The sequence below is a fragment of the Heloderma suspectum genome, chromosome 4 (genome assembly GCF_057233095.1).
Source record: "Heloderma suspectum isolate Gila_16-S chromosome 4, 16-S_ref, whole genome shotgun sequence".
Classification (NCBI taxonomy): Eukaryota; Metazoa; Chordata; class Lepidosauria; order Squamata; family Helodermatidae; genus Heloderma; species Heloderma suspectum.
Window position 1 is genome coordinate 308,793,117 of NC_139461.1, and position 10,629 is coordinate 308,803,745.

The 10,629-nt window shown below is 56.3% G+C and overlaps 1 protein-coding gene across 1 annotated transcript in view; it reads right to left on the reverse strand.

Moving 5' to 3' along the window:
• Positions 1 to 6,892, reverse strand: part of SLC2A4RG (SLC2A4 regulator) — a 36,468-nt gene extending 29,576 nt beyond the window's left edge. Inside the window, exons 1-2 of the mRNA XM_084854427.1 lie at positions 6,474 to 6,892; positions 1,168 to 1,346 (exon numbers count right to left, since the gene is read on the reverse strand). Of these exons, the coding sequence (XP_084710553.1) occupies positions 1,168 to 1,346; positions 6,474 to 6,776 (482 nt within the window). The 5' untranslated portion in view covers positions 6,777 to 6,892. The remainder of the gene's footprint in view (positions 1 to 1,167; positions 1,347 to 6,473) is intronic.
• Positions 6,893 to 10,629: the final 3,737 nt, after the last annotated feature.

Here is a 10,629-nt window from a genome sequence, read left to right on the forward strand (position 1 = left end):
ACTCTCAGCCCAACCTACCTCACAGGGTTGTTGTTGTGAGGACAAAATGGAGAGGAGGATTACGTACGCCGCCTTGGGCTCCTTGAAAGAGGAAAAAAGGCGGGATATAAATGTAATAAATAATAGTAATAATATAAATGCTATGTTTTATAATATTAAAACTGCCACACTGATCACCAGCAACGTATATCAGAACACAGTGGAGGAAAAAATATCAGTTCTGGCAGTAAGCCATTTGGCATCGACATGACACATGGGACAAATTCCACCATGGAGGAAGGGTGCTACAGAGAGCACACATCCTACTGTGGCTGAAGAAAATCCACCCCAGTCCTGCTTATCTCAGCAGCTGCATGACAGTGAGACGGTATCTTAGGTGGCTTATCAGAGTGGGCAGGGTAACCCTTCTGTGTTCTATCAGAATAAGAGTCAGCGTCTTCTGCTGAACCAGATCAATATTCAATACACCTCAATCCTAAATACTCATAGTGAACTCATTCTCCGAGCATGGATCATTTGTTGTTGTTTATTTGGTCAGTCGCTTCCGACTCTTTGTGACTTCATGGACCAGCCCACACCAGAGTTTCCTGTTGGCAGTCGCCACCCCCAGCTCCCCCAAGGTTGAGTCCGTCACCTCCAGAATATCATCCATATGGAACATTGCAGAGCCAAAACAGCACCATCCACACTAAAAGGAGGGGGTAACAGCAGGCCCAGAGGAACCCCGACATTTGCAGAGGTAGCAAAAAACACAGACCTTTAGGGTGCAATCCTATGCATGCTGAGACAGAAAAAAGTCCTACAACTCCCAGCATTCCCCAGCCAGCATGGGACTTTTTTCTGCCTAAACATACATAGAATTGCACCCTTAACGTATGGCCCACTCAGTACCGCACTGAAAATACTGAACAGAGGTTAAGCAGTGGTAGCTGCACCCAGGCCCTGTACCATTCAAGGTCTAAACCACGAATGATAAAAACTTCAGAAGAACACAGCCGCTTGACCGCCAGCCTGCAGATCTCCTGGAAAGCAGGTATTATGGCTTCACAGTGGAGGAGGAGGAGGGAATGACTCTAGCAAGGAAGCGATTCTCCTCTGCAGCAGCTACAGCTGTCGAAGGAATTTTTTAGGGAAATCTTCCGCAGTCAATGCCTCCAGGGACCATACCTTTGCCTGGGCACAGGGATGTAAGCTGACTGGTGCAGGGGGCTCTGCTCCAGGCGCCACAATGCCGCCGCCTCTTCCTCCGGCCGCTTCTGCACCAGAGGATCAGACAAGTGTCTCAGCTGGCCGTTGACTGGTTCCGCTTCCCCCGGAAACACTTTGCCATTGCAGTGAGTAGGGCTCTGAAACAAGACAAGAAGGGCTTGGTGCTAAAACACGGGTGGTAAATCAGAAGTAACTGCTGACTGTAGACTTTTAAGAGAGCTGATAATTCCTTTGAAGCAGAACTTCAGGCCCTGGGACCAAATCCAGGATTCCCAATACAGCCCTTCAGGGAGCCCCACATGGCCACGGCCCTTCCCTCAGCCACGCCCCCATCCCAGATCACCGATCATTTTGTGGTTTCCAGGCTTTTGTGCAGATCCCCCCTCCACCACCACCACCACCACCACAAGGTTGAAATGCCTCTCCTAAGGCTTAGCGACTGGCAGTAAGCGCTTCAAGCTACAATATGCTGGCATTTCTATTTTGGCCCCGCCCATTTAGACTTTGGCCCCACCCACCACTAGAATGTGGCCCCCAAGGGGTCCTCGGAAATGAAATTTGACTCTCGAGCTGAAAGGGGTTCAATACCCTGGCTTTGAACCCAGTAGCATTACTTGCCACCAGACAGTCATGTGAGAGTTCCACAGGTCAACGTTATAGCACATGGGGTGGGGGGAGAGGTTTGCCTTTATACACGGGCCTGTTGGCATTGTCACACAAACTCCAATTTCTGTACTCGAAAACTGTTGTTGCGCACGGTAAGATGGCCACCTTTTACCCCCATCTTAAAACAAAAGGAAGATTTTCTTTTGTTACCACCCAAAGGATACCACGTGCTCTGCTTGGGCTGGTGTGTATGTATGTGTGTGTGTGTATATATATATATATATGTATACATACATACACATATATATATATATATATATATTCCCCCCATGTACATGAACAGACAGGAAGGGCTTGGCTCCACCCTCAAAGCTCAGGAGTCAACCCTGACTTTATCTTAGATAAACAGAGCAGGTGCAGACAAAAGCAGCTAGCAAACTTGCCCCAATTCCAACTGAAATCCGGGCCATCTCACGCCAGCAAAACCCTTTCAGAGCTGATAAGCAAGTTCTGACATGGAGGCCAGTTCTTCAGCACTCACACTAGGCTAGGCCATATTTACGGGTGGCAGCAATGCACAAGAATTAGGGAGGGACTGTCCCGCTAGCAACTAAGAGAGCGCTGCACATAAAGTTGCAGATGGCTTGTAAGCTCAGGACTCTTTAGAGCATCGGTTCTTTTGCACAGGCTAGCAAGGCAAACCACAATCCATGTAGCCAATACACCAACGACTTCAATAGATCCTCCCCTTACCCGCCCTCCAAAGAATGCCAGATCTTGGAATTCATATTGACCAGAGTGCCAACTTCTGGGGGTATCCGAGAGGAGGAGAACCCCTTGCTAGTCATTCGTGCGGGGGGCGGGGGACAGACCCAAGTCAGCTGAACAGTGGTCATGACTTTCTTTGGTGGTGTTTTTTTAAAGATCTGGTTCACAACTCTATTAGATAAAGCCACTGTTGTTCTTTCTCTTTAAAGGAGGCAAACTGGGAAACAGTTATTCGGAACAGAACCTGTGATATTCTCCGTTCCTCTTTGCAGAAAGAACAAGATTAAGCCAAGATATGAACCGGCCCAGATCAGCAGCTCAAAAGCGTGGCCGTGGAGTGAAGCGAGAGGGTGACCAGAGTGCAAGCCAGCTACGCTTGCAGAACCAAGGTCCAGCCCTTTTGAGTCCAAGGACAGATGCATTTTGTTTCTCAGCCATGCTAGGGGCCCTGGGAATATGGTTGCCACTTTCCCCAGAAGGCTTGTCAGTAACAGCTGCATAAGGCAGACATTCAACAGGTGAAGCCTTTTCCTTCCCGGCACAGGGAAACAGCACTTGTGGGATGTCTGCTCGTCAAACACACAGCTTGTTACAGGCACAGGCGCCTGGCCGCTTGGTCAAAGAGGAGGAAAGAGTAGCATTACGTGGCAAGCAGAGGCTGCCATCCATACCTTTCACAGCTCCTGCCTTTGGGGTCCTAGCCTGATTGGCCAAGAAGCCTATTATCAGCTTCCTGACATTTGGGAAACAGCTAGTCTAAGACATTTTGGCTTCAATTCCTGTCCTTCCTGGCCTGTTATCTCACGCTGCATTACAGCTTACTTGTAAACGATACCGAGTTGGAAACCCCTGCTGCAGCTCAACTGCCACCCTCTAACTCAAAACTCAGATGAGCTTCTGCCTGTTGACAGGGGCTCCTGCTGGCATGATCTCAGGGCTGCAAGGCTAAGGAATCAGCTTCCCTGAAGGCCTGTTTTGTTTAAAAGGACAGCCTGGGAACATGCCTAAGCAGGACTGTTTTAAGTCTCTAGGGAATTCTACCATTGCAGGAGGCAGGACTTCACCGGGTTCCAAAGTTCTGATCAGTGAAGGAGGTGTTCTTATCCTACACACCTCAGCTTAAAAATAAACAAACTACAACTCAAGTTTCTAGCCCTTATGATTATGTAGAAAAACTGCAAACCTGTTGGATGTTTCAGAAGGCTCAGGCCTTGGTACTATGCTGGACTTACAAGAGTGCATGCTTCTCCTTATTCCTCCCCCGGTCTACTTATTCCTCCAGCCCACTCCATCCATCCAACTGGAAAGCCCAGGGACCAACGGAGTGAAACTCACAGCTAGTCAAAAGCAACACCAATCTGCTGTAGCTTGCTTATGCTCGCTTCAAAAATTCCTTTCTCAAATAGAAAAGATGTACAGCATTTCTGATTATACAGAGGTTTGAGTGAACCTCACAGACCACCACTCCCATTACGCTAAGGCATCACCCTGTCCACAAACTCCCAATGGGTTGAGATGGGCTGACTCACACTCCTTTATCCTGCATACCTGGGAAGGGTACCTGGGTGGGTAGGTGGGTGGGGACTCCAAAAGCATTTATTTCAAGGTATATCCCATTTTTCTGCCTGAGAGCCTTGGCTCCTACCCTGGCATGAGCCCCAGCGCCTTTCTCTTCTCTCTCTTTTTCAAATTAAGGACTGCCTAGTTTTGAGGCCAGCCAGGTCTCCTGCCAGGAAAGCATTCCCAAACCCTGGACTGCCAAAGGGGCTGTGGTTGGTACCCTGAAAACATAAGCCAGCAGGGTGGATGCATCCACTATTCTCTGTCCCTTGGAGCAAAGAGGGTCCTATCCAGCAACCATCACCATGGCTCTCTTCTCAGTGGCTGACTTGGAAGGCCTTTGTTCAGACACATTTAAGCACAGAGGGACCGGAAGATCCAAAGCAGCTTCTGCTGAAACATGAGCAGTGATGCCATCCAAAGGAAGGAATAAGTATGGGCGGACAGAGACGTGAAAACTTAAAGAGGAGCCATGCTGGATCAGACCAGAGGCCTCTCTCTAGTCTCGCATTCTGCTCACGCAGTGGCCGACCAGCTGCCCCAACGGGATCCCACAGGCAGGACACAGCACAACAGCATCAGCCCTCCCGCCTGTGTCCCCCAGCAACAAAGGATACTGGAGGTGTCCAGCGGTAAGCAGGACTGAAGGCAAAAGGGGCGGGGGCAAAACACCAGCCTACTGTAGCTTAAAGCTCTTACTGGCAGCGACGAGGCCCTGAGAGAGACATTTCAGCCTTCTAGACTAGGCGGGGAAACTCCGCCAAGGCCAAGGGCCCACCAAATGTGCGGGGAGGCCATTTCGGGGATCCCAGAAGGCCGGATTTCGGCCACCAGGCCGGAGGTTTCGCACCCCTGCTGTTGGCGATACACACTGAGGATTAGTAGCCCAACTAGCCAGAGGCGAGAACTTGTCCTGGGAGCGGATTAGGCGGGGGGACACGCCGTTCATTGACGGGTCTGGTTTAGCAGTTACCTTCCCCGGGGCAGGAGGGAAGGGCGTTCTGAACCCCAGCCTGGCGGCAGCGAAACGCCCCAGGAGCCGGGAGGCTGGAGGGCGCGGATCTAAGGCTCACAGATCCTGCCCCGTCCCGTCTGCCACTCGCCCCCCCGCGCCCCTTCCCGCTCCGCCCGCCCGCCCGGGCACGCGCGATCCCCCGCCCGCGCGCAGCCAGCCGCTCTCCGCCCGCCCCTAAATCCCCGCAGCTCCCGCCCCCGGGCCGGGCCCGCCTCCGCCGCCCTGCTGGGGGAGGCGGCCGATGGGGCGGGTCGCGCAGGGGGCGGCCCCGCGCCAAGTCCCGGCCCAGTCCAGGTCCCTCCCCTCGGTCAAAAAACTTTCATCGCAGGCAGGCGCCGAGCGGCGCCATCTTTTAGCCAAGGAGAGCCGGGCGCGGGCGGCGGAGAGCGCGACGAAACTTTTCCCCCGCCCAGCGCAGGGGGAAGGCGCGCGGCTCTCGCCCCTGCGGCAAGCCGGCCGGCTCCGGCCCTCGCAGCCGCGACCCGGGCAGCCGCAAGCGCCGGCCCGGTCCCGCGCGCTCTTTGCAAGCCGCCCGGGGCAGAGACCCGGGAGCTGTCACCGACGGTCCGGCCGCGGGCGCGCAGCCAAGACGCGCGCGCGCGCCCCGCCCCCGCGGCGCAGAGCCCGAACTCCGCTCCTGCTGCTGCGTGCGCGCACGGGGAACTCGGCCCCCGCTGGCCGCGGCGGGGCTCCCTCGCGAGTAGAACGCGCCTCGACGCTCGGGCTGCGCGGCGGGGCTCCGCTTCCCCCTCGATCGAAGCGGAGCCGAGGCAACGCGCGGCCCCCCTGCTCCGCGCGGTGGCCCGCCGCTGGCGGTCTCCGGGGAGGAGCCCCCGCAACTCTGCCCGCAACGGGGCCTTCCTGGGTGCGTCGGGCGGGGAGGGCCCCCCCCAGACCACCCTTCCCACGCAACTCCCCCGCCCCAGCCCCCGCTGCCATATATGGCGCGGGGCGCCCCCTTCCAAGCGCGCCCCGTGCCAATGCAGCCCCCCTTCCAGGCGTCTCCGGCTCGTTGCACAGCCGTGCGGGGAAGGGCCCCCTCGCCCCCGGAGGGCGCGGCCCCCTCCTCCGCCCGGCTCGCGCCAACCGCGGGGGACCCGCTTCCCGCCCCACGCGGGGAGGGCCGCCGCCGAACAAGATCCCCGCCGAGACGCCGGTCGGCGGGCCGCCAGCGCCCTTCCCTGCCGGCTCCCCGGAGCCGCCGCCGCCGCAGGCCCCGACGGGACACACCCACCCGCCCGCCGCGGCTCCTCCGGCAGCCCCGACAGCGCGGCCGGGCCGGGCCGGGAGGCGCGCGCCCGGCGGCTCCGCTCACCTTCGGCAGGAGCTGCAGCCGGCCCTTGCCGCCGGGGCTCTTGCCGGCGCCGTCCTCGCCGGAGCTCCTGCGCCGGGGCCGCCTCCGGGGCGCCGCCGGGTCCTCCACCAGCACCGTGTAGACGGCGTTGGCGGCGGGCAGCGGCTTGCCGCAGGCGGGGATCACGCCGCAGCACAAGCCGGCGGCCGGGGGGCTGCTGCCCGGGCAGCAGGGCGCCGCGGACGTCAAGCCGGGCGGCGGGGAGCAGATCCCGCCGCCGCCGGGGCAGGCGGACCGCTTGGACAGGCGCGGCTTGGGCTCCATGGCCCGCGCGCGCGGGGCTGGCGGGGCCGCGAGCCCCTTCCGGGGCGCCGGGGGGAGCGTGCAGCAGGAGCCCCGCCGCGAGAGCCTCCCGCCCGCGGCGCTGCCCGGCCCGGCCCGGCCCGGCCCGCCCCAGCCACGCCCCCTCCGCGGCTCGTGCGCCGGGCCCGGGCGGCGGCGGCGGGGCAGGAGCTGGCGCCGCCCCCCGCTCGCCATTGGCCCGCGCGCTGTATCAACATTCCGAGATGGAGCGCCGCCCGGAGCCGGCTCGCGCGCGCATTGGCCGGCCGGCGCTGCCAGTTACAAGCGGGCGCGGCGGGGGAGGAGAGGGGGAGTCGGCGGCGCCCGGCCCCGGCGCGCCTCCGCCGCCCGCAGCCGAGGGGGCGGGCGGGCGGGCGGCCCCTCGCGCCCCGCTTTTCGGAGCCGCGGGGGGCCGGCCTCGCGGAGGGGAGCGCCGCCTGCTGCCGCCCGCCTCCGCGGCCATCTGCGCGGGGGGCCGCCGGGCGGCACGGCGGGGCCGCAGCCGAGCGGCAGGGCGCGTCTTTAAAAGTTGCGGAAGAGGGCGGCCGGGGGGGCCCGCTTCAGCTGTCGCTTAGGAGTGCCGGGCCCGACCCGGCGCCTCCGTGCGGGACGCGCCGTTCCGCCCTAACGGGCGCCTCGCTTTCGAGACACCGGCCGGACTCCGGCCTGGCCGCCGCTGAGGGGGGCGACCTGAGTCTGGAGCGGGCGGGACCACCTTCGAACGCGGGTGGGGACCGCTGTGGGTTGGCCGTTCATTTAAGGCCCCCGCCGCCACCAGAGTCCCCGCACGTAGAAAACTAGCGGATCAGGGAGAGCGCTAAACAAGAACCGTTCTCCCGGCCGTGCTAGTCTTCTGTGCGGCGGTGGGCCGACTTTTTTCTTCTAGCATGGCGGAGGATTCGGTGAGTTCTGCCTGCCGCCTGAAGTGAGACAGCCCAGACGCAGGCGCTATATCCTTGGAAGTTACTTTGGCAGAAAACGCCTCGCTCTTACCTTTTCCGCTCAGTTTCAACAGTGGGTGGAATATAGATCCCGATCTACTGGTAGGTCACTGGGTGAATTGCAGAGAGCTTCGGCTATTGGGCGGTATAGAAATGAAATAGATAGATAGATCGCCCAGGCTTTCCTGATTCCCAAGTGGATTAATAGCACCAGCTAAAAGACTCCTCCTCTCACCCCCCCCATTGGACTGTTAGTACCCCCTGATCTGTAGTAACTAAGGGTGCAATCCTATGCGTGTTGGGAGCTGTAGGACTTTTTTCTGCCTGAAGATGCATAGGATTGTGCCCCAAGGCAGCCGTCAAAAACACTGCCTTCCAGCTGGGTTGGGCCACAACACCCACAATCCCCCAGCCAGCACAGCTGAACTACGCTGATGATATGCATACGCAGTAGGTAATCGGCTCGGTCCCCTGAGCTCTGTCTTGCACCTGGCTCCTGCTGGTTGGCCTTTGGATTCTAGTTCAAAACTTCTGTCTTGCACAAGCGTGAAGTCTGCCCACTCCTGCTGTGCCTAGCATTGGTGCTAAAAGACATATGTTGGATTGTGCTGGCAATGGGGGTGGCTGATGCCTCCTGGAACATCTGCCTGGTTTCCGAGACACTGATCACCTCCTGCTCAGTGCCTAAATTGTAGCAGGTAGAACACACCTCTGAACACATACCGAGTCAGACTATGGGTCCATCTACTGCAGTGTTGCCAACTTGTCTAATGGTGAAGGCTCCCCAGGACCTTAAGCAAGGTTCTTTCCCGGCCTGGCTTCCTGAGATCCTAAGGGAGGGGCTGTGGCCAGGTGGTAGAGTGGCTGTGCTTTGCATGCAGAAGGTTCTTGGTTCAGTCCCTGGTGTGTCTCCCTTAAAGGGCCAGTTAACAGGTGATGATAAGACTCTGAAAAGCCGCTGCTAGTCCAGGTGGACAGTACTGGGCCAAATGGGCAAGTAGACTCTAGGGAAATTACCTGCAATTTTTATTTATTACTAATACATATATATTGCCTTATCTTCTGAAAAGCCATCGAGGTGACATACAACAATTTAAAATAAAAACTCGCAACAATGAAAAAAGTTTTTAAAAACTACACATTTTAAAAGGCTACATTGAAAAGATGAATCTTTATGCCCTTCCTAAGAGCGAAGAGAGTGGGGGCCAATGGTCGTTTGTGAGAGAGTGCGTTCCACAGTTTGGGGGCATTGCAGGAGAAAGCCCTTTGCACATGCCCAACAATAGGCCTCTGTGGGTCATGGTGCTGATTTAGTACATGGGTGGGTTCACAGCGAGACGGGCGGTCCCTTAGGTAGCCAGGATCTAAGCTGTTGAGGACTCAAAGAGGTTAAGACCACTTTGAATTGATCCCTGAAAGCAATCAGCGTGGACCGCAGGTCTTTCAGGACAGGTGTAATATGGTCCTAATACTGTGCACACTTAGCAGCCTAGTTAACGGTGCACCGTGCAGCTGATCTTTCTAATTAGAGATGTCAGGGACTGAACCTAGACATGTGCTCAATACTACAAGGACACAGCTGCTTTCATCTGGACAGGAACAGGAGAGCTCATGAGCCTGGCTATGGCATACATGCCTGCCTGCCTGCCTAGTACTACACTGCTGCCCTGTCTACTCCTTAGTTCAGTTTGCTACAGCTGCAGGCCTATACACACACATGCACGCACACTTGAGAGAAAATCCCATCAAACTCAGTGGGGTTTACCTCCTGGGAAATGTGCACAAGCCTGCACTGTACTGGCAATACCCTACCAAGACATGGGGTGGGGATGGGGGGTTGTATGTATCCTGTCATCTGCACTGCTTATGCCACACTTGCAAAACTGGGCTGCCACCATTAGCCTGTATTATTATTCCTGATGGGTGGCTCTACAGGTTTTTATGGGGCATCTCCAAGGAAGGAGAGTCAGTAACCTCTTTAAGTGCTTGGCTGCATAGATAGTTAGAAACCTTTCAGGTGTTTTCTCATCTACCTTAACTAGACTGTAATTTCTATGGGTAGGGACTTGTGTATGATTTTCCAAGTGGGTCAAGGTTGTCCTTCAAAGGATTTGAACCTCAGAAACGAATGTGATGGCTCTCATTCTTGGAAACAAAGGGGTTCCATAAAAGCACAAATGTATGGTTACGAACAGGGCTGTGAACTCAACACTCCATCTTGTATATTGATATTGATGGAAACTAGTTGGGCTCATCATTATTGGCTGTGATTATACAGCCGCATTTATTTATTACATTTATATCCTGCCTTTTTTCCTCCTTAAGGAACCCAAGGCAGCGTACATAATCCTCCTCATCCATTTTTATCCTCACAACAACAACCCTGTGAGGTAGGTTGGGCTGAGAGTCTGTGACTGGCCCAAAGTCACCCAGTGAGCTTCCATGGCCGAGTGGGGTCTAGACACGGATTTCCCGACTCCCAGTCCAACACTCTCGCCACTACACCAGAAGCTGGAAGTTAAGGAGCTAAGCCTAGAAGTTGGAACAAATGTCTGTATAACATATGGTAACAAAACGGTATCCCCTAAAGCAGGTTTGGTATGTTCTTAAAAATGGATGGACAGTCGCTCATTTCCTCCACGTGCTTCTATCCTACAGCTGAACATGCAGCACCAATCTAGTCTGTGGATCTGGGAAGCCACCAACCATCCAGCAATTACCCCCGCCCCCCCAATGCTGATGCAAAGCACGGCCCTTCTTGTTTTGGGGTAGAGTAAAGCCCATAATCGCTTGAGGTCATTCATCTCAGAGCTGACACTGAAAGGTGAGAGAGCCTTGCTGAGGGAATAGGAGAGTAAGGTGGAGATGGATAATTCTAGGACAACAATAGCAAC